The sequence below is a fragment of the Cibotium barometz genome, chromosome 9 (assembly GCF_041138505.1).
Source record: "Cibotium barometz isolate CiBa-2024 chromosome 9, ASM4113850v1, whole genome shotgun sequence".
NCBI classification, from domain to species: domain Eukaryota; kingdom Viridiplantae; phylum Streptophyta; class Polypodiopsida; order Cyatheales; family Cibotiaceae; genus Cibotium; species Cibotium barometz.
The window spans coordinates 25,885,979-25,909,927 of record NC_141054.1 but is presented as its reverse complement, the minus strand read 5'-3'; the positions used below and the strand labels follow the sequence as shown (position 1 = coordinate 25,909,927).

Below are 23,949 nucleotides of genomic sequence, written 5' to 3'. Positions count from 1 at the left end.
AAAAAGTAGGGGAGAAATGGAGATGTAGAAGGAGAATGCGAGAAAGAAGAAGAGAAGCAAGTAAATATTACTCCAATCACACACCATAACCCACAAGCATGCAAGGATCAAGAAGAAGCAAGCAAGCATGCAACCTACTAACACAACAAGAACTTAGACTCAATTGTGATGGTGGGATTATGTCCTTTCTCATTACTAAAAATAAAGAGCACAAGAGAACTTAGACTCAATTGTGTAGTGGGCTTATGAACTTTCTCATTACTTAGCATGCAAGGTACTACCACAAGGGCATGAGAACTTTGACTCAATTGTGTGATAATGGGATTATGTCCTTTCTCATGACTAAAAAATGATTTATATAAGCTTCATATGTACAATGCCCGATTAGCCCCACCAAGAAATGTATAAGAGTGACCCAAAAGCTAATGTCCTAGTATGAACTACCAGCATTATACAAGTCATAAGCTTGATAAATTTGTGATCAATTGGCATTACACAAGTCGTAAGCTCAGTGATATCTCAAAAGTTTACATGAAAAAGATGCTGCAAAAAGCAATGCTCATTAATGTGGTTATCATTGAGAAACCCCTTTGAGCTACAGCTTCATCCAACCAATAGTCCTTTACTTTAGGTCATGGTGTCATACTCCAAGATGCCATCATGCTTAATGATGACAAGGAGGAAATCTTAGAGCTCAAATAACGTCACCTTAGATTTGGTCTCTGAATATCTGCAAATGTCTAAGATGATAAGAGGTTTTCTTAGTAAAGCATTTACTAAGGCAAAGAGGGAAAGGAGAAGGGGTGTGTTGGGGGGAGGGAGGGGAAAGGAGAAGGGGTGCGTTGGGGGAAATGAGATGGTGTTGTGTGTGGTACATGTATTTTCAAGTTACTTCTACTATCCATACTTTCCTTGTTTGAGTCCCACCTATTAGAATCATGAGACGGTGTTGTGTGTGGTTACATGTATTTTCAAGTTGTTACTCTATTCATACTTTTCTCGTGCAAGTGAAGATCGGAAGAACACGTGATATGCTCTATCTTGTTAGAGACTATATCAACAAACTATTTTAAAAGGAGATTCATGGAAATCCTACACACTGTCTTTATACCATGAAAACAATTTGCAAGTATGTTAGTTCATTGATTGGCACCCTCATCAATCAACAACAACATCAAAGTAATATGTTGTGCCTTCCATGGGAGTAATTCGAAGGGTGTCGGTTGGAGATGTCTTTGATTCCTAGTGATTTTGCAAGTCTGTTAGTTCGTTGATTGGCACCCTCACTAGTCACAATAACAACCTCAAAGTAATATGTTGTGCCTTCCATGTGTTGGTTGGAGATGTCTTTGATTCCTAGTGATTTTGCCATTGCTTCTGGGAGGATGTTCACTCTAGATCCACCAACCTAGTGATTTTGCCATTGCTTTTGGGAGGATGTTCACTTTGTATCCACCATCCAATAGGACTCTATGCGTGGATCTTCACTGTCACTTTAAAAACCACCACATCATAGTTTGGTTCTGGCTCCACATTGCCACAATCAGCAGCCTTTGCTCCTTGGCTGATCCCGCTTCATTTTTGGGTCATTTTCAACTCTTGTTCTGGCTGGCCTTGGAAGTACAGATTGTTGCATGAGGTGCACCCTGTAGTTAGGCACAAGGCTGCAAGATTATCTAGTGTAATGTTCAGCTTCATCTGCTTTAGATCTTCCCACAGATCATTTGTTCATCCTTTTTTTTCTTGCCGTCATGTGACTGCTATCTTGACCTTCAATTGTTTGACCATAGTTATTTCTACTGGCTAATTTATATGCACTTATCTCACTAGCTATCAAACTTCCCAACATCTTCTTGTTTCACCATCTCCTGGTCACACGTGGCACTCTTTGGCCTTCTCTGTGGGAGGGCATTGGCTCAAATCTTAAATAAAATGTTGAATGTAGGTTTTTTCCACTCATCCCGTGTCTTAGCAGTGACCCCTTCCTAGATGTTGACCGTGGACCGTTTGCCAGCTGGGCACGTTAGATGAGCGCCAAATCACTTTGGGCCGTTGGATGGGGGCAATGGCAGGCCCCATTTTCCATTAGATTATGGCTAAAGTCATACAACGTCTGTATATTTCCCCCCTCGTCTCTCTCTGCCGCACTTGTCCTGTCGTCACGTTAAAAGCCCGTCCCTTCTTCTTTTCCGCCATCGTTTGCAGGTTCAGATTCGGAGTAGGGTTTCCGCCATTTAGGCTTTCCTGCATCAGGTCATTAACCTGCGGCAGGCTGTGGAGTTAGGGTTTCGTGATCAGGCTATGGTTTATTGTTTCTCGAACAAGATTTGGTGGCTTGCAGGTCGGTTTACCACTTTCCTTTCTTTGTCATATCTGGCTGTTAAGGACGAGCTTGTTTTGCATGATTCTTGAACAGCTTTTTGCAGAGAGCTCTCTGCAGGATTCGCCCTTTTGTGTTCTCCAGTGCATTTCGTTAGCATTTCAGAATATTTTGTTTGCCTGTGCAAATAGCATATTAATTCTTTGAAGAAAGTAGCGATAAGACGTTAAAGGAATGCTATTTTGTTATGTCAAGAAATGATCACGCTTTTGATGATATTAACGGGGTTTAACTTTGGTGGCGGTGAAGGTTGATCGCTGCCATCTCTGCTGTCACCAGTTGGATTCCCAACGGTTGATTAAGTATGGGGTTTTAGGTGTGCAGGTAGAGGTGTAGATATTAGGTAAAGGAAAAGAGAAGGTGGATTCAAGGTGTGTTTGAGTATGGTGGAGATCAAAAGGCTTGATGAATGCAGCTCTTGAAACACTTATTTCTCTCTCCATGTGTGTGTGTGTCCTTGAAGGGGTCCGCGTAACTGAAAGCATTGTTGATTGGTTTTTGCAGCTCAGTGCATCAAAGAACACACAAGGGATACTTTGTTTATGGGTAGGAGGTGCAATACATTCTGGATCTGCACAATTCTTGCAGTCTTGAAAGCAAGGGATTTTTCCATGTTTAGCAGTGAAATGTTGCTCTCCTGTTTAGGCTAAGGACCATTTTGCACTGTACAAATGAGTTGTCTGAGTAGTGCCCTCTCAGGAAGTGACCGACCAACCGATGGTTCGAGTGGTGGGGGTCAAAGGTAATCATTTTCAATGATATGGCAGACAGTTAATGGAATCTTGTCATGTTTGCAATTTACACACAAGATTGAGACCCAGATTCATGTTGATTGCTTCCAGCTAGATCTTTTTTCTTATGAGATATTGGTATGTTTTTGCATGTCTTATTCAATATCAAAAACGAGAGTTGTACTTCTCTTGACACCTCAACGTTGTCAAGAGAACCAAATGGTTTCTAAGCATATTAAGCTACTTCAGTGTGTGTGTGTGTGGGGGTGTGTGTGTGGGAGCATATATTGATACCAAGTTCTACACCCACTATTGGGCACTGATGACGTTAGCGGGGATGTCGTAATATCTAGTCCATGCTATGCATGATGCAGTTGATGGTTTATTGTCTTGTGGATGACTACCATGAGGTTATAAATTGCATTTTCTTATAAGGTGAATTTGGGCATGTTCATGGATTCATCTAGGTATATCTTTATGCTGTATTAGCGGACATGCAAATTTCACATTGTGAAGTTTTTGTCCAAGTTGCTGCAAGTTGATATTTTTTTAATTCTTTGTATCTTTATTGGTGCATATGCCCTATCAACTACCTTTTTGTTGTAATAATTCTTTCTATTTGTTATGATCCCTTAGTGCTAGGCTTCATTATGGTTGAGTTTGCCGTGCATCTCTGGAGCTCTAATAGAAACTCAGTACATAGGCCTTTGTATGAATGCATTGCTCTTATGTGTGCGTGGGGGGGGGGTGTGGGAGCATATATTGATACCAAGTTCTACACCCACTATTGGGCATTGATGACGTTAGTGGGAATGTTGTAGTTACTACTAGTATCTAGTCCATACTACGCATGATGGAGTTGATGGTTTATTGTCTTGTGGATGATTAAGAGCTAGAGTATGTTATCTAGGTACATATAAAAGAGCTACATTATATTATTGAATTGATTATTGTTTTTTTTTGTTTTTGGTTTTTTTTTGCAAAGATGTAGTACTTCCAGGGGAGGGGATATGTGAGGTGGTTTTGCCTTAACCCTAAGCCTTGGTTTAGAAAGTTTGTAGAGGTAGGAGAGGCTTAGGACCATGTCAGATGTCCTCTTTTTGGTGACAAGGTAAGATTTAAAGCAACATTAGAGATAAGGCCAGCAATGTGTCATAAACTAAATTTCAATGACAAGGAAGGATATACGTGCTGTGAGAATGTACAAAGGGCAACCCCATCTGGGGCAGGTCAATCGGGCAGCCTTGTGAGGCTACCCTCTTCCCAGTTGGGTTGCTACAAGTCAAGTGGTGTTAGATAAGAGAAAGTGGTGGTGGTTGTGCATTGGGAGCTTGCTTGTGAACAAGCAAGTGAACCAGCAAGGGTTTCACACAGTAACATAGTGATCCCAAACTGGGCTAATCTTTGTGGTGTAAAAACCACCACCACCAACTTGGTTGTTGGACCTGAAGAATTGTATTTATGGAGCACTTAGCCCATGATGTATTATGTGAAGGAGACTAGCTTCCTTTTTTCACATTTTTTTCTAGTTCATATTGTCTCACGAGATAAACAAACAAAGAAAGGGCTAGTGTGGGGTGCTGGAAGAGAATGTCATAAGGGAACTGCATTTTTAGCTCCCAAACCAAGTCATTTGTGAAGGTGTACTACTATGAGCACAAGTTGGGCTATGAAAGGAAGTAGAGGAGCTGTGGTGAATTTTTGGTTGCAACATTTTTACTTGTGGTGTGTTTGGCAATGTTGTGCATGTTGTATCCTACTACTGTGAGCCACCTACACAGGAACAACGGGTTGGACAGCGAGGAAGCAGTGCCCAAGCCATTCAGGTGTGAATGCATTGGTCGGGCAGGTCAGACCAGTTGGGTAGGGCCCATGGTCACCATGAAACTCGTTTCGGTGGCTTTGAAACTCGTTTCACGTTTCAGTGTTGAAACGTTTCATGTGCACATTGAAACCATATTGTTTCATGTGGGAAAAAGGTTGTGATTTTGTGTGCTTTTTAGCTTTTATAATTGTTTCTCTTTCTTTCATCCTATTTGTTCTTTTCTCTTCTCTTTTGTATGGCTTCATTGTTTACCGATGATAAATATGCTGATATCATCTTATAACTATTGGCCAGGACCTTCACATTTTATGTATATGATTGTTTCGGTCCAACGTTTCATTGTCCACCTACCTGGTGTTGAAACGTTTTGTTCCAAAAGAAATCGTTTTAGCATCGTTTCGTTTTGATAGCGAAACGTTTCGCAATGACCTTGGTAGGGCCACCAGGAGGTGGACCGTGGGAAGCATACCTACTACACCAATCCCCTTTTCCCTTCATTTTCACCTAAAAAACCCGCGCTTAGACTCGTTATTAGGGCTCTCTCTATTGGCCCAACCATATGCTAGGGTGAAAGCACTTTTGTAGCACATTTCTGGCTCATTTGCACTACCTTTGTTGCAAACTTCTCTTGCTCCAAATCCGTTGTTCATATTTTGATCTTTTGTTCTTTTGTTCCCAACATAGTGGCACTGAAACGTGTTTCAAGAGGTTTAGAAATGCTTCAATTGAAACTTGTTTTGGGCTTAGAATGTTTCAACCAAAACCTTGTTTTTTTTTGGGTTTTTTTTTTGGCGGGGGTGGATAAATCCTAAATTTGGGCAAAAAAGAGGGAGGATTTTGAAAAAATAACATTTTGGGGTGGATATTTACAGCAATTCATAAATTTGGATTAGATTTGGGGGAAAGCACACATTATCGGAAAATTTGGAGAAACTAGGGGGATCTAAGGCAAATTCATGATGGAAACCGAACATTTCGGGGGAAAAATTAAATTTAGAGAAAAGCAGAGGGGAGATTTGGAAAAATTGACATTTTTGGGATTGGAAATTTGATGGAGCTTATTAATTTGGAAACAAAACATAAATTTAGGGCAAGTCACAGGGAAAATTTGAGAAATATTTGAAATAGGGGAAAAATCGAGGGAGTAGCCATGAATTCGGGACAAAACTTACGAGAAAGCCATAAATTTGGACGAAGTCATAAATTCGGGTCAAAAATGAAAGGGAACTTTGGGAAGTTAACAATGTCAATTTCGGGAAATTGTAAATTTGGAAAAAAACTCTATGTTAAGGGGAAAATTCGAGGTAAATTTTAGGAGGGAACCATAAATTAGGAAAAAAACCTCTAACAAAGTTGAAGGGAAATTTAAACAAACTAACAATTTGGGGGTGGTACAGTAATAACACCAGTTAGGTGTGAATGTTCTTGGGCACCGTCTCGTGAACAACAAGCTCGTCAACACTTAAAAATGAATTAGCAACAATTCAACAAAATAATTGAAAGTACACAACATTGCATTGAGATAATATTGCTAAGATAGAGACTGCATAGGACACCACCATTGGGATGTGAATGGGCCGAACACCCCCCCCCCCTCTGCAAATACTGTTGTATATTATTAGAGTATTTGATTTGTGTACAAAGTTCCAAGGGCTTTCCAGCCAGATATTCCATCCGATGCAATTAATGAATACATGTTACCCAAACAAGAGTGTCGGAGTAGAATGTTGATACAAGACTTGTTGAAAGAGGCAAAGTGACCGGACCACCACCCTTACACACCTGGAGTGGAGAGTGAACCGTTCTTTTGTTTGTACATTGAGGCATGGATGCAGATTGTGAGATACATTGGCAAATGCATTTTTGAGTAGCTGGAAGGTTATGGTACTGAATTGCTTATACAGCAAGTTAAATGAACTGAAAAAGGGCCTTTTTTGCTCCTTCACTCACCTCTCCAAGCTGCCAAATCTGGACAGCCAGTTCTTGCGAGCACATTCTGGAGCAATCGTCACACAAGCACCTCACCCAAAGCTTTATGCAATACCTAAGATGAAATGTCGTGTAGTAGAGGACTCAGTTTCCAAATCTTTCTCCAACCATTCCTACAAGTTCATCTCAGGTCAGTTCAGTAAAATATTGCAAGGTTCTACCTATAGTCTGCTTTGTTAGCAAGAACAGATAGGTTTTAGCAAGAAAAGCAGAAAATTTTGATGACTTGCCAAGGAGGCTAAATATGGAAAGAAAAGGAGCAATTGTTTTGCAAACCTGTCTCAGTTACGGTTCCATATCCAAATAGAAGATTTAAATGTTCTGATCTAGGTGGGCTCTCCTTTAGGATAAGCAAGAGGGGATCATTCATGCATCATCCCTAGACACCTGATGCTACTAGGGATCTCTAGGGTTAGGGTTTAGTAGATATTATGGGCCATTGTTGATCCCTATTGATAAGGGACCTGGTGCCTAGGTTTTCACTGGGTGATCATTCAGCTCATTTAACATGTCTATTGTAATGTCTGGATTTGTTTGTAAATGTTTCCACTGGAGCAAAGCTTTACGCAATATCTAAGATGATATGTCGTGTAGTAGAGGACCCAGTTTCCAAATCTTTCTCCAACCATTCCCACAAGTTCATCTCAGGTCAGTTCAGTATAGATAATAGATATTCCTCGGCAAGGTTCTACCAATAGTCTGCTTTGTGAGCAAGAACAGATAGGTTTTAGCAAGAAAAGAAGCAAATTTTGATGACTCTCCAGGAGGCTAAATATGGAAAGAAAAGGAGCAGTTGTTTTACCAACCTGTCTCAGATACGGTCCATATCCAAATGGAAGATTTAAATGTTTCTGATCTAGGTGGGCTCTCCTTCACATTACTCCCAGATAAGTCACATTACTCCCAGATAAGCAGGAGGGGATGACTCATGCATCATCCCTAGACACCTGATGCTACTAGGGTCTCTAGGGGTTAGGGTTTACTAGAGATTATGGGCCATTGTTGATCCCTTTGATCCCTATTGATAAGGGGACTTGGTGCCCAGGTTTTCTCTGGGTAGTCTTTCAGCTCATTTAACAAGTCTATTATAATCTCTGGATTTGTTTGTAAATGTTGCCGCTGGAGTATTTGATACAGGCACGTCTGCAGCAAAGATTTAGTAGAAGCTTCAGTTTGTTGTGTGATATTTGCTCACAGTTTAATATGGCTGATTGTCAGAAATCACTGCTTCATTTGTAGACAGGTTCCAGGCTCCAGCAACGCTTGGTTGAGCAGATCTGGGACCCCTAGATTTTGCAGCCTAGGCTCCATCCTGCATACTCCTTACTTCTTCAGCACCATTAACACTGGTGACTTAGGTGCATGTATGATGTTAGAAACATGATGCTGACCTTAAGCTTGATATACATCTGTCACTTTTGAATTGTCTCATTGTCTATTTTGAATTTTGTGGCTTCATGGCCTATCTAAATCTGGACTTTCCTGTTTGTTTGCTAGTGATGATGTGAAGTGTAGTTATGGATATTCAAGCCTGCGTGGAAAGAGGTCTTCTATGGAAGATTTCTATGAGGCCCGATTTGCTCAAGTCGATGAATTCAATGTCGGTTTATTTGGTGTTTTTGATGGTATGTAATTTTGTAACAAAGAAACAAAGAGAGTACACCCCCCCCCTCCCCCCTCCCCCCTCTCCCACCTCCCACACACACGAGAGAGAGAGAGAGAGAGAGAGAGAGAGAGAGAGAGAGAGAGAGACTCAAAAGGGTCTATGAGGCCAAAAAAGTGTCACATGTGATCCATGAGTAAATTGGATGTCAAGACAACATGATAAAAGTAAAAGACTAGTTACCGAAAGGATAGATAGGGCCAACGTACTATGTAGACTCTGTGTACAATAAAGTGGGCAGCAGAAGAAATGTCCGGACTCATAATGTGACGTCCTCCTTAGGGGTTACCTCTCTATGTCGTTGAAGCAAGTCCTGGATATGCAGCTGGCGAATGGAGGGGCTGGGTTGCCAAGGTCGGGGCTATATGGCTCCTTGGAGGGCTCCTCGGTGCTAGCATGACAGGTCTAGGGATGCTCACTCCATGGGGTGTCTAGCTCTGTCCTGGTTGTCATAAGCTGTGTCGGCCAGGGCTCTCTGGTAGGGGCCAAAGAAGTCAATGATAGATGTTTGGGTAGTATCCCGCATCTCAGGCTGCTGCCTTAAATAGTCTGTCTCTGTGGTGCCTCAGCTCTAAGAGGTGTAGTCCTAGGCTTGTTTGATCTCTGTAATGGATCACCCGTTACAAGGGCCTGAACCCCTCCTTGAAGAGACAGTGACAGCATGCATGTATCTCGTAGTAAATTGGGAATCTAAGTATGTAATGCTTGTCAGACTTATCTACCCAGTATTACATAGTGTGCATACATTTGTCTTGTGGGATGCCCTCTGCTCTCCATGTCTCAATCCGGAGAGCCGGAGAGAGAGAGAGAGAGAGAGAGAGAGAGAGAGAGAGAGAGAGAGAGAGAGAGAGAGAGGACAACGTGCACAAACACAAACACACATGCTCTTCTTCCCCACATACTCCCTCCCTCCGAACCCCCTGCCTCCTCCCCATGTCCTATTTACCCTTTCTTTTGTCGTGTCATGTCTGATCTTTATGCCGCTTGCAGGTCATGGGGGGTCTCAAGCTGCAGAGTATGTGTGTAAGAACCTTTTTGCAAATTTGATAAAGCATCCTCAGTTCATTACCGACACAAAAAGTGCCATTGGTAGGTCATGTTGATTTTTGTTGCTAGAAATATTAATCACTCTAGCTCATCATGAACAATTTGGATTCTTGAAGTGGTGTTGACAATGCTTCTACGTTAGTTGAAACGTACCAGCAAACAGATTCAGAATTTTTGCAAGCTGAGAACAGCAAACATAAAGATGCTGGATCAACTGCCTCAACTGCTGTGCTAGTGGGGGACCGCTTGCTTGTTGCCAATGTAGGGGATTCTAGAGCAGTCGTTTGCAGGGCTGGCAAAGGTAATAACAAACATGTCTTTTTCAGCTCCTATGTGCTCATTGTCTATGCAAGTCCTTTTGTTATATATGTTGGACCATGTTGTTAACACTAGTCCAGCTTGAAACCTATGGCAATCAGTTGGAAAGTATCACGCGTGATTCCATTCTTTGCTTTTATGAAAGTCTGGTCTCAAAATGGCTAAATTGATCCCTAAGAATGACATTAGGTCTGGTCCCAATGATTGGAGATGTTCTTTTCGTGTGCGTGTCCTATAATTGTTGGCAAAGGGTAGCGATCAATACAGTGAGTTTTTAATATTGGTCCTTATTGAAGACCTTTGACCTTAAAGTTGGCATATCACATAATGTATTAGACCATCTTTTAAAGGTTTGATTGATTGTTCTTTTTTTATATATGAATCTGGTGTTTCACGCAGATGCCTGCATGCATCCTTGTCGGTGGATGGGCCCACACTTGCTCAGGCATTGGCCTGAGCCCATGCACATGTGGGAGATGCCTGCATGCATCCTTGTCGGTGGATGGGCCCACACTTGCTCAGGCATTGGCCTGAGCCCATGCACATGCCCACATGCCATGTGTGCCCCTCCGCCTCCATACACACATACATGCACGTATGCACACACCAAATGGTCACACATCGATGTTTGTCACTTTTTATGTGACGTAACTCACTCCTGACGGGCAACCTCCTGCAAAGGCGGGTGGCCCAGGATGACAAAAGGGACATGGCAAAGGAGGACAGCACTGGGAAGCGGCCGGACAGGTGTGGGGGTGAATGCAGCATCGAGTTTTTCTCTTTACTCACCACAACTTCTTGGGTTGACTGGGAAGACATTGTTTAGTAAAGATTAGGGTCTTCTCTCAGTTTCAGCCTGGGCTGATTTGCCAGGCTATTGTAAATAGAGCTTCTGCTCAGCAATATACTAGGGTACAGTTGTTTAGGTATCCATCTTGCTTGAGTCTTCTGCTGTTCTTTAGTCTCTGTTAAACACTTGCATTTGAGACAGAAACACCTTACATTTATTGGCGGAACTAAGGTGCCTCTCGCACATCATGATGTAATAGTCCTTAGCTTCATTTTGTTGAGTTCTAAGTGGGTGGTGCTCTTCAAATTGTCAAGGTTTCCTTTGTTCGAGTTTTTTTGAGGCTGTTTTTGTTGATTTGTCCTGCACAGATTTGCTTTACGAGTTCCCACCTACAATAGTGTGACTAAATCTAAGGGTTTTGGCCTTCCATTACTTTTATGAGAGGCATATAGAGGAGGTCATATGATTGTTAGAATTGTGCATCTTAGTGTTCTGGGGCTTTACCATTTATCTGGGCAATTTATTATATTTTTCCTATTTAGTTGTCTTGTGAGCAGTCGGCCAGCCCTAGAGGCAGTCAGCCAGCTCATTGATGCACTTTATAAGGAGTTCCCCATTATTCACTCCTTCATCCAATCCACTTGCACATAGTTCAACATCGAGTTGCTGGCCATTGCCATTGTAAAGCTTTACTGCTGTTATAAACGGTTATCTTGTCCAACTCTCTTTATCTCCTTTGCACTCTCTCATATGTTTACTGTTTATGCTTCTGCTTGTGCTATCTCCTTCATGGTATCATACGATTAGGTCCAGGCTGCTCCAAACCTTGCACTTTTGCTGTGCGTTTTGCCTCCATCACTTCTCCGGCTGCAGATCAGTCCGTACAGTTGCTGCGTTTTCAGTACCTTGCTGTGTTTCTGGTCCAGCCCTCTTTTGGTTGCTGTCGGCCAGCCCTACAGGCTGTGTTTTGCTCTTCAGAGGCAGATCTTCAAGTGTTTTTGGTTGCTTTTTCTTCTACAGAGGCAAACGGTGGAGTTGTGGCTGTGTTTTCTGCACTGGCATCAGATTTGGTGAGTTCTCTTGCATGTGGAGTTGCCAGACAAGTGGCTGTACATTTTGATCTTCCTCCACGAGTCCCTTCCCTTCCGGTAGGAGGTTCACCGTGGATCTTGGACTGTTTTGCTGCTGTCCTGTAACTTGGTTGAACACAATGCTAATCAATACACTTAAATACACTAAGATTTGAAGGACACTTGCTCATATACAAGAAGTAAATTGCTGAATTGACAAGAGACACACAATGAGCCAGAACGGCCGACCCCTCCCTTGAGTAAATTGCATACTATTGGAGAAATTCAATACATAGCTTCACGGGCATCCATTGCCAAATCCTCCATGCCAATGCATATGAAATTCAGCATTTAGAAAACAATGGTACGTCAATGTAGATCACCAAGGAGTTGCCTTGATGCCCGGCCCGACTTCAGTACCCATATTCTCTACCATTGGTTCTATGTTCTACCAAGCAAGGTAGCAACATCTTCAAGAGCACATAGGACAAGAGAAATACAACACAGGGCGGCTAAACAAGGAGTCCTGCCCTTCTACTGAATAAGTAATGACAACACATTGTCCAATTAGCTTACCAGTCTTCATAGAAGCTGTTGCAAGCGGAAGCCTTCACGTTGGAAGCTTTAGAAGTGTTGATATCTTCGATTTGCCGCAATCCTTCACGACAAAAGTCTTCAAGAGGCTGAAGGGAACCTTGGAAAAGCTTCCCCTATGGTTCAACTTGAGAAAGGAAGGCTGAAATTAGGGTTTTCAGCAAAAAGACCAGAAATTATAGCAAAAATGAGAGCTGTTTTGTTGAATTTTCAGTCATTGGGAGTGAGTAGGAGAGTGATTAGCACTTGGAAACACTCTTAGAAGCTTGGAAAACACCCTAGCATGGCTATGGAGAGCTTGGAAATGGAGAAAAATGGTGGAAAAACAGAGTTTTCAGCCTCTAAAAATCCTCGTGAAGAGAAAACACGAATTTTCTCTTAATAAGTGAATTGGGGTCCAATCAGGTGAAGGGACATGGGGAGATGCCCATTTATGAGTAAAAAGGGAGGATTAGGTCTTGGACATTGAGTCTTGTCCGTCTCGGGACTTCAGTGAGTGTGAACTTGGAAGTGGTCATAATTTATAAGTGACTTTTGGGCGCCCAAACTTAAATGAAGTGGGAACGCACTCACTTATAAATATTGGCTAAGTCCTAAGGGCTATTTAAGCCTAGATTGGGTAATACTTACCACCTGTTCACATGCCACACAACCATGTCAGCAGATAGTTTCACACGCACGGTTCACGGGCGGGCGTCCCCTAGCCCGGAACTACACATAGGTCATGCAAGCATGAAAACAGCATGCAATTTCATTTGCAGGCAAGCACATAAAGATGCTATGCAATGCAGCATTGGCATGAGCAATTTCCGTTCATGAAACCATATAAGACCAGGCGTTTTCAGGCAAGTATATGCGATACCAGACCGAGTGGAAAGCCAATCCTCCAGGCGTTTCCGGGCATGTACACAAAGGCACAAGTCCCAGCGGAAAGCCAAGTCCTCCAGATATTCCGGGCATGATAACGTCAAGTCCCCAGCGGAATATCATATCCAACTATGCAGCATGACACGTGTCAATCACATGCATAGGCACATTCCATAAGCCATGGACACCAATCCAATATGTACATAGTGTGAAAGCAAGAGTGAACCATTCGGGTGGCCAAATGGTGACATTCCTCCCCCGCTTCTAATCAGTTGTCCGCAATTGAAATGCATCCAAATATGCCTGTAGTAACTACGGGCAATCTCCAAAGAACTCTTCATCTATCCATTTAGCATCAATGGGAAGATAGTTCTTAAACTTCACAAGGTAACGCCTCACAACTTTGCCTGCAGCAAGCTTGCGTTTCTTGTGATAGACAATCTGCTCTGGCTGCAAGATCTCCTCAAGCTCATCCACTTTTGATGGATCCTCAATGACCATTTCATTGGGCTCTGGCCCCACATACTTGCGAAGGAGACTCACATGAAAAGCATTGTGTATGTGCCAATGACTAGGTAATGCTAATCTGAAAGCCATCTTCTCGATCACTCGAAAAGACCCATAGTACCTAGTTGCAAGCTTAGGATATGCACCCTCTTTGCCAGGCCTCTTTGCAAGTCTTGCTTTCTCAAATTTTAGCAATACCCAATCATTCTCTTTAACATCTAATTGCCTTCTATGCTTGTCGGCAGCCTTTTTATGCTTGTCTTGTGACCTCGCAATGGCTGTCCGCACTTGAGCAAAAGCAATATCCAAGTCTCTTACATACTCATCAGCTGCAAATATCTCATCCTTTGTGCGAAGGATGGGTGGCAAAACCACCTTACCATAAACAATCTCAAATGGGGCCTTTCCCGTAGATGCATGCACTGTGTTGTATGCAAATTCCACAAGCGGTAAGTACTTCTCCCAAGAAGACTTATGATCCGCCACATAACATTTCAAGAGATCCAACATGGCTGAATTTGCTGCCTCACTTTGCCCATCCGTTTGAGGGTGATAAGCTGATGAGAGGTCCAATTTGGTGCCCATATTATCAAATAAGCCGCCAAAAGAGACTTGTAGTCTTGGGATCTCTATCCCCCAGAATGGACTTCGGCATTCCATGATGTTTGAACACTTGTGCAAGATATATTTTAACCATATGCTCAGCTTTGATGGTCTTTTTGACCGGCAAGAAATGAGCTTGCTTGCTAAACATGTCCACAATTGTCCAAATTGCATCATTACCCTGTTGGGTACATGGCAAGTCCATAATGAAATCCATTGTAATACTTTCCCATGGCTGCGTGGGAATAGGCAATGGCTGAAGCAAACCTGGTGCCTTTTGCCTATCAAATTTGACCTTTTGACAGGTGATGCATGCACGTACATGTGCCTCTATGTCCTTCCGCATACCTGGCCAAAAGAAATACCGCTCAATCATGTGCGTAGTAGGCATTATGCCTCTATGACCAGCATATGGAGGAGCATGGCACTCATCCAAAACCTTTTGCCTCATGTCAGACACCACACATAGGCAATTATCTTTCATGAGATAACCCTCTTTGATCACATATGAGGCATGTGCATGACCAGCCATCAAATCAGCCCAAGTAGTGACAAAATCAGCATCTATATGATACAAATCACGCATGGTAGACAAGTCCCCATGAGAGGCAACTGAGATAGCTGCTACATACGGCTTTCGTGACAATGCATCGGCCACTACATTCTTCTTTACCGGGGTGTGCAAGATCTGAAAATGAAACATAGAGAGGAAATTAGCCATCCTCATATGCTTCTCTGATAACTTAGTTTGAGTAAGAAAATACCTCAAACTCTGGTGATTTGTCTTCACAGTGAAATCAGTCCCAAGAAGGTAATGTTTCCATATAGTAAGTGCATGAATTACAGCCAAGAGCTCTTTCTCATAAATGCCAAGAGATAGCCCTGCATCATGCTATCTACGACTCTCATAAGCCACGGCATGTCCCTCTTGATTAAGGACAGCTTCTATGCAATTTCCAGATGCATCACATTCCATACAAAAAGGCTTTTGCAAATTCGAAATAATCAACACTAGACCATGAGTAGTTGCATCTTTTAATTTGAGGAATGCATCTCTCTCTACATTAGTCCATTTGAACACGGCCTTCTTCTTTGTCAAATCATGTAAAGGAGAAGCAATCCATGCAAAGTGCCGAATGAACCTGCGGTAGTAAGAGCATAATCCAAGAAACTACGGATCTCATGCACCGAACTCAATTCGGGCCAATTCCGAATTGCATCAATCTTTGCAAGATCCATCCGCACTCCATCTTTGGACACAATATGCCCAAGATAATGTATCTCTGACAAGAAGAACTCACTCTTCTTTGCATTTATGAAGAGTTTATGCTTAAGGAGCTCTTCAAAAACAATAGCCAAATGAGCTTTATGCTCTTCTTCGGTCTTCGAGAAGACTAGAATGTCATCAAAGAAGACACTTGTAAATTTCCTGTACCCACGGAATATGCGATCCATCATTCTATTGAATGTAGCCGAGACATTTGTAAGACCAAAAGGCATAACAAGATACTCATAAAGCCCAAATGTTGTCCTGAAAGCAGTTTTGTGTACATCCTCAGGCACTACACGCACTTAATGATATCCACTCTTGAGATCAATTCGGCTAAAGCATGCCGATCCATCCAACTTATCAAGGATGTCGTCTATGCGTGAAATCGGAAACCGATTCTTGATGGTAAGCTTATTCAAAGCTCTATAATCCACACACATACGAAAGGATCCATCCTTCTTTTGAACCAAGAGGACCGGTGAACAATATGGAGAAGAGCTTGGATGAACCAAATCCTTCTCAAGAAGCTCATTCACTTGCTTCATGATCTCCTCTTTTGGGGATGCACTTACACGATAGGCTGGCCTATTAGGTGGTGAGCTACCCGGCACAAGATCAATGCAATGATCTTCCGTTCGTACAGGTGGTAACTCATTTGGTAACTCATCAGCAAAACAATCATTGTGCTCTTGCAAAAATTTCAGCCTATCATTACAAAGAGTGTTTACATATACATTATTTTTCTCAACATGATCTCGTACAAAAATCAAGTATGCAAAAATACTCTTTTTCATTACTTTCTTAATTTGTACATGAGATACAAGGGGAATGGTCTTCACCAGCATCAATTACATGTTCTCGGCCTTTATGCATGAAGGTGATCTTGTTAGTCTTGTAAGCCTTGCACGGATCAATACGTGTATGCCAAGGCTTTCCAAGCATTACATCACAGCCATTCAAAGGCGCCACAAGAAAATCCTCATGATCCACATAGCCTTGAATGTGTATGCGTAACTTGCCAAAAATAGGCATGACCTGCACTTCTCTACCAACAAAGGTAGCCCCTGCTTTAATTTGAGGATCCATGTCCTCCACTTCAATACCCAAAGTAGCTGCCATCTGAGTGGATATGAAATTTTCAGATGCACAATCATCAAACATGAACAAAGCGGGCTGATCTTTGAGTTGTCCCCAAGCTTTACATACAACCCTATCTTTGCTATCATGTGAAGTGTTGCCCTGCACATCCAGAATCATCTGCACATTAGGCTTCGGTACATTAGCATTTTCAGCTTTGTTCTTCTTATTTGGGCATGCTCTTACCATGTGCTCAGTGCTGCCACAAGTAAAGCATTTGCCTTCACGCATATATTGCTCCTTCTTCTCAGCACTAAGACCAAATTTTGCCGGCTTATAAGGGCGCTTTTTAGCAAACTTATTTTCAGCTTATGGGCAGCAGTGCCTTTCATGAACATGCTTACATGCCGGATCATGGATTTCTGAGTGAAATCCTCATCACTGAAAGCAATATCAAACTGGGCAATAAAAGCAAGTGCCTTTGATGCATCATATTCTCCATGATATGTATCAAACTTCATAGATTTGTCTTTGGCTTTGAAGTCACGAGAGATAGAATGGTTCACGGTGTGAAAAGTCAGAAAAAGGTTCATGGCGTGAACGTTATTCTGCACTTTCATGTGCTCAAAGATTTTTGCCTTTCGGGTCAAACCCCCTCTCTTTGCTATAGGCTGCCCTTCCGTACACCGACCTTTGTCACCTTGGCCTGACTATTCGTGGATTGGACCAAACCGTGAGTTTGCAGAAAAAGTTCACGTCGTGAAAACACAAGGATTCATGCCGTGAAGATTTTCAAAAGGGTTTCACGCCGTGAAGAGATTCTGGAAACTTTCATGTGGTGAACGTTTTGCTGAACTTTCACGTGATCAAAATTTTGGCAGACTTCGTGGCGTCAAAGGTGTCAAGATAAGGTTGCCTATTTTTGGCAAGGCAATCTTGTGATTTGCAACGTTAATTACGGCGCTGATTTCAGGAGCGATTCGCGACGTGAAGTTGCAAAAAAGGTTCACGGCATGAACGTTTTTTTACAATTTCACGTGGAACTTCTCGCGTCGAAAGTTGTGATTTTGGGTGCGAAATACTTATCCAATTGATCCCAAATTGATTGTGGGCCACGCCTAAGGATTGGAATGCAAGTTTTTGGCAAAGTCAATGGCTCCTAATGTTTTTTATTTTTGTGAATTTTTTGAAAAGGAAGAAAAACAAAACACCAACTTGTTCGTTCACATTGGTGCTTCCAATGATGCAAATATCAAAATTAACAGGAAAAAACAATGAAGCTCTGTCCTAAGACCACTCCACCACAAACATACACAGCATCACAACCAATTTCTCACAATTTCTTCCTACTACAGAAATCATACCTGCACCAACAGAAAATTGCAGCCCATGTTGCATGTGTTGTGCATGTACATTTTCAGCCGGCAATGGTATTTGACATACATTTTGACCACTGCCATAAACATTGTATCCTTCACGGGCTACATGAGGTATTCGTGCATGGTGTGAAGTCACTGATTGTTCCTCTCCTATCGCATGGAGATTTATCCTCTTAAGATATAAGTTCTTGTTCGGGCACTTGTGGGGATTCCAAGACATGTGGGATGGTTGTCTTTTCTGCATAGGCATCCTCGGTACGAGCCAAGTATGCACGTGCTGCATCCCTCGGTTGCATGTGCAACTCTTGAGCAATCATTGCCATTGCATGATCCATATAAGATTCAGCTTTCTTGGCCTTCAAACGATCATGTACCAATGGATCCTCGCGGCGATAGAGATTCAATTCTTCTTGTTGTGCATGGAGAAGAGCCTGCATACGAGTAAGTTCAGCCCTCAAGACTATGGACTCTTCTTCTTGCATCTTCTCTTTGCCATGGGACAGCTGTCCCACATATTCATGTTCCCTATTGTGCACCACATGAGTTTGCTCATCCTGTAAAGCATTGGAGGCATGTATTTCATTGTCCTTGCCTCTTGTATTAGCATCTCCAACATTCATTGTATGGTTGTCCATAATGTTCTAAGTGTAGAGATAGCTAGTGTTCATGGTGATTGTCTCTCGCGATAGAAGTGAAAGAGAACCGTATGCTCTGATACCAATGTAACTTGGTTGAACACAATGCTAATCATTACACTTAAACACACTAAGATTTGAAGGACACTTGCTCATATACAAGAAGTAAATTGTTGAATTAACAAGAGATACACAACGAGCCGGAACGGCCGACCCCTCCCTTGAGTAAATTGTATTACTATTGGAGAAATTCAATACATAGCTTCACGGGCATCCATTGCCAAATCCTCCATGCCAATGCATATGAAATTCAGCATTTAGAAAACAATGGTATGTCGATGTAGATCACCAAGGAGCTGCCTTGATGCCCGGCCCGACTTCAGTACCCATATTCTCTACCATTGGCTCTATGTTCTACCAAGCAAGGTAGCAACATCTTCAAGAGCACATAGGACAAGAGAAATACTACACAGGGCGGCTAAACAAGGAGTTCTGCCCTTCTACTGAATAAGTAATGACAACACATTGTCCAATTAGCTTACCAGTCTTCATAGAAGTTGTTGCAAGCGGAAGCCTTCGTGTTGGAAGCTTTAGAAGTGTTGATATCTTCGATTTGCCGCAATCCTTCGCGACAAAAGTCTTCAAGAGGCTGAAGGGAACCTTGGGAAAGCTTCCCCTATGGTTCAACTTGAGAAAGGAAGGCTGAAATTAGGGTTTTCAACAAAAAGACCAGAAATTATAGCAAAAATGAGAGTTGTTTTGCTGAATTTCAGCATTGGGAGTGAGTAGGAGAGTGATTAGCACTTGGAAACACTCTTAGAAGCTTGGAAAACACCCTAGTAAGTTGGGTATGGCTATGGAGAGGCTTGGAAATGGAGAAAAATGGTGGAAAAACAGAGTTTCAGCCTCCAAAAAGCCTCATGAAGAGAAAACACGAATTTTCTCTTAATAAGTAAGTGAATTGGGGTCCAATCAGGTGAAGGGACATGGGGAGATGCCCATTTATGAGTAAAAAGGGAGGATCAGGTCATGGACATGGAGTCTTGTCCGCCTCGGGACTTCAGTGAGTGTGAACTTGGAAGTGGTCATAATTTATAAGTGACTTTTGGGCGCCCAAACTTTAATGAAGTGGGAACACATTCACTTATAAATATTGGCAAGTCCTAAGGGCTATTTGAGCCTAGATTGGGTAATACTTACCACCTGTTCACATGCCACACAACCATGTCAGCAGACAGTTTCACACGCACGGTTCACGGGCGGGCGTCCCCTAGCCCGGAACTACACATAGGTCATGCAAGCATGAAAACAGCATGCAATTTCATTTGCAGGCAAGCACATAAAGATGCTATGCAATGCAGCATTGGCATGAGCAATTTCCTTCATGAAACCATATAAGACCAGGCGTTTCCAGGCAAGTATATGCGATACTAGACCCAGTGGAAAGCCAATCCTCCAGGCGTTTTCGGGCATGTACACAAAGGCACAAGTCCCAGCGGAAAGCCAAGTCCTCCAGATATTCCGGGCATGATAACGTCAAGTCCCAGCGGAATATCATATCCAACTATGCAGCATGACACGTGTCAATCACATGCATAGGCACATTCCATAAGCCATGGACACCAATCCAATATGTACATAGTGTGAAAGCAAGAGTGAACCATTCGGGTGGCCAAATGGTGACATGTCTCGTCTCCTCCTCTCTACGGTTTGAGAGGGGGTTGATTGTTCCCGTTGCCTTACTTTGTTGGAAAGCACTTGAGAGAAGTGTTTGAGAGCTGTTTGTTCTTTGTTGCTGTGGATATGGCTCTCCCCTGTACGAATAAAGATGACAAGTTGAAAGGACCCAACTACGCTCACTGGAAGTTTCAGATGCGGGTCTGGTTCATCCACAAGGGTTTGTGGGACATTGTTTAGGGCTCTGAAAGGAAGCCCGAGCGTCCTTAAAACTCTAGGAGGTGGACTCAGGATCAAGAGGATGAATTTGCTGTGGAATGATAAGACTGGGAGAATCGGGACTCAAAGGCGCATTATGTGCTTGTGCGGACCATCACCGAGGAGGTCTCACCGGTAGTGCAAACTCTCACCAGTGCTCATTAGGTATGGTCTAAATTGGAGGCTCTCTTTGCACGAGATTCATTGATGAGGGCAGTTACCTTGCAGGGGCAGCTCTACGGCTTGTTATTTCTTGAAGACAATTCCATGCAGTCTTTTCTCATGAAGGCCAAGGCTATCCATGACCAGTTACTGGCTATGGGTGTTGCTTTATCCTCTTCTCAGCTTGCTGCTCTTATTCTCACCAAGCTTCCTCCGGACTATGATGTTATTTCTCGATCTTTGCGGTGCCAGGTCACATCCACTCAGTTGGATTTTGATGATCTTAGCTTCCTACTTTTGGAGGAGGAGTCCGTTCTCATCTCACAAGGTAAGTTGAAGGTGTTAGTCAATAGTCTGACCAGGCACTTTCCTCGGTTCAAAAGAAAGGTCGGAGTCGCTGCTTCTCTTGCGGGAAAAGAGGACATCTGTCCAAGGATTGTTTATCCAAGAAGAAGGACAAGACCAAGGGCAAGGCTTCATCTTAGAGAAAAGGCAAAGACACGACACAGGATAGTGATACAGATTCTAGTACCACTTCTAGGGCTCCCAGGGCGCTTCCGGCTCAGGAGACCCCAGATGGTGTGCTTCTCTAGTACACATGCAATTTCCCCCCATGTGCTTCCACCCAGAAGAGGCTTGTGGGCGGGAGAGGGGGTTGATTACAGCTCCACCTACTGGTGCCAGGGGACCGTGATTCGGAGTTCCAAGCATTAGACATCTGGCAGGACATGGTTATCTTTGGTACAACAGAGATTATGGACTGGATTTGTTCCAAGTTCATTGTTCGAGGCTTTTGGGACGTGATGTGTTCCGTCTACTGTTGGGGATTATGAGCGCGGTGTGTCGAGCAGCTCATCATCTATTTTTTGGAGTTCATTGCACACTTGTGTAGGAATTCGTGGCCAAGCAAAGTTCCTTGTTGTTCGTGGTGGCGTCTTGTTTCGAGGAAATAGGTTGGTGGGTGCTCTCTCCGAGGTGATTCCAGTATTCGCGGTGCTAGAGGGTCCATGGTTGCATCTTCATCGACTTATCTTCTTCCGACTCTTGCACACTATGAGCTGCAGAGGGGGTGTTAAGAATTGTGCATCTCAGTGTTTTGGGGCTTTACCATTTATCTGGGCATTTTATTATATTTCTCCTATTTATTTGTCATGTGAGCAGTCGGCCAGCCCTAGAGGCAGTCGGCCAGCATCACTGATGCACTATATAAGGAGTTCCCCATTATTCACTCCTTCATCCAATCCGCTTGCACATAGTTCAACATCCAGTTGCTGGCCATTGCGATTGCAAAGGAGATAAAGAGAGTTGGACAAGATAAAGCTTTACTGCTGTTATAAAAGGTGATCTTGTCCAACTCTCTTTATCTCCTTTGCACTCTCTCATATGTTTACTGTTTATGCTTCCGCCTGTGCTATCTCTTTCAATGATGTAAAGATTTTGACATGGCAAATTATTTGTTGTGGTTACAGCTGTGGCCCTGTCCAGTGACCATAAGCCTAATCGGAAGGATGAACGGCAGCGCATTGAAAAAGCTGGAGGAGTTGTTATGTGGGCAGGTATGCATTTTTCTCGGTGTATACAAGAATTGTCATCATCCTAGATGTTTTTTCTTGTGATTTATTAACTTGTTCATGAAAGTGTGTGAAATGCAGGAACTTGGAGAGTGGGAGGAATTCTAGCTGTTTCTCGAGCTTTTGGAGACAGGTTGTTGAAACAATATGTGGTAGCAGAGCCTGAGCTTCAGGTAAGGTCTTGGCTTGAAGTCAAGGTTGCTCCTTTGATCTTGATCAGAAGTCTTGGCCTCAACAGAGGCATGTTCTTCTGCTTTTTGTGACTTGATTTTGTTGTATTCCAGGAAGAGACGATCAACGATGAGGTAGAATTTTTAGTTCTTGCTAGTGATGGTTTGTGGGATGTTGTATCAAATCAGGTATGAGCCATTTAAGTAGTCATTTGATTGAGGGCCCCGTCTTTTCACGTCCCCTTATGCTCTGTGTTTATCCAGGATGCCATCTCTATAGTCCAATCTATCCCGGATGCAGAAGAAGCAGCTAAAAGACTTGCAGAGGAGGCCTTGTGCAGGGGAAGTGCAGATAACATCACGTGTATCGTCGTTCGTTTCCACAATGGGGTGATGGTGGAGCATAGTGAGACATAACGACTCAATGCATATAAGGCTCCTCCTAGACATTTTTAAGGGTTGCGTTGCTGCATCAGGAATTGGCTATGTTCTTATCTTCAATGGTATGTTTAGACCTGCCTTCTTTCCCAGAGTTCTGCAGTTGCTGCGTTCTATCAGAAACTCTATTGAGGTTTGCAGGTTGACATTGCTCAAGTCGTTGTCAGTCAGTTTTTGTTTGTCTTTCTTTCTCTCTTCTCCCGATGAGGTGCTGGAGTCAGCAGCATTATATGACTGCCCTCTAGTGGTCAAAGTGCCCTAATATCATGTGTGTACAGTTCATATTTGTGGTTGAAGTGATCGCCTTTGAAATGTGAAGATGAAAATTGGAGTGTCCATGTCGCAGAGGCCATCTTCCTCAGGTGGCATTGAAAATGTAAAGCACATCTCCTTCTGGATGAGATTGTAGCAGCTTTGAATGAAAATTTACTTTGACGTGTTTTGATGTTAAGAAGTTGAAAATTGCCAGTTCTTTGAGGGATGGGTTTTACTTTATAGCAGGTTGTTTTTCTAACATAATATAATTCTCTCCCCCCCCTCTCTCTCTCCACCACCAATGCATGTTTTGTCTCTTGTCTGTATGGAAATTGTGGCCACAATTATTGGGCCGTTTAGTGCTAATTCCCACAGTCCACTCGTATTGATGGTTGCAACTGTGCATGGTTTAGTCAGCGTTTGGATTGCTTTTCACTGCTCCACTAAGCTGTATCACTCTGCTTCACTTATCTCTCTCTTACACTTGCTGCCACCGGCGTGCCCGGCGAGACCCTCAATTCTTTCTTTTTTACTCACTCTTCCTCATGTTGTGGATTCCCAGCATCAAACTCGATCAGCTACTGTTTATGGATTCTACTACATTCCATGTGAGCTTCAAAGCTTAAACTCGTTCCCATCTTTAGCTTCAACCTCGTTCAGCTACTGTTTATGG

The 23,949-nt window shown here is 42.8% G+C and overlaps 1 protein-coding gene across 6 annotated transcripts; it reads left to right on the top strand.

The window, feature by feature from the left end:
- The first annotated feature begins 2,115 nt into the window (after window positions 1-2,115).
- Window positions 2,116-23,472, top strand: LOC147635385 (putative protein phosphatase 2C 59). 6 transcript variants are annotated; one of them, XM_086802657.1, is made up of 10 exons: window positions 2,124-2,341; window positions 2,885-3,122; window positions 8,165-8,283; window positions 8,423-8,550; window positions 9,579-9,677; window positions 9,778-9,936; window positions 22,312-22,398; window positions 22,495-22,586; window positions 22,698-22,772; window positions 22,848-23,472. In XM_086802657.1, the coding sequence occupies exons 4-10, from the start codon at window positions 8,478-8,480 to the stop codon at window positions 22,998-23,000; spliced, it is 738 nt and encodes a 245-aa protein (XP_086658783.1). In that variant the 5' UTR covers window positions 2,124-2,341; window positions 2,885-3,122; window positions 8,165-8,283; window positions 8,423-8,477; the 3' UTR covers window positions 23,001-23,472. The 6 variants fall into 6 exon arrangements, with proteins under 6 accessions (XP_086658779.1, XP_086658782.1, XP_086658783.1 ...); XM_086802658.1 differs by having other exon boundaries at window positions 2,126-2,341; window positions 8,165-8,289; XM_086802655.1 differs by lacking the exon at window positions 8,165-8,283 and adding an exon at window positions 2,630-2,751 and having other exon boundaries at window positions 2,139-2,341.
- Window positions 23,473-23,949: the final 477 nt, after the last annotated feature.

What these genes read in the sequence shown, in the direction of transcription:
- LOC147635385 (XM_086802653.1), top strand. Translation starts at nt 3,052, where the DNA reads ATGAGTTGTCTGAGTAGTGCCCTCTCAGGAAGTGACCGACCAACCGAT. An exon ending in TCGAGTGGTGGGGGTCAAAG is followed by an intron (nt 3,123 to 8,422) that starts GTAATCATTTTC and finishes TTTGTTTGCTAG; the next exon opens with TGATGATGTGAAGTGTAGTT. An exon ending in CGTTTGCAGGGCTGGCAAAG is followed by an intron (nt 9,937 to 22,311) that starts GTAATAACAAAC and finishes TTGTGGTTACAG; the next exon opens with CTGTGGCCCTGTCCAGTGAC.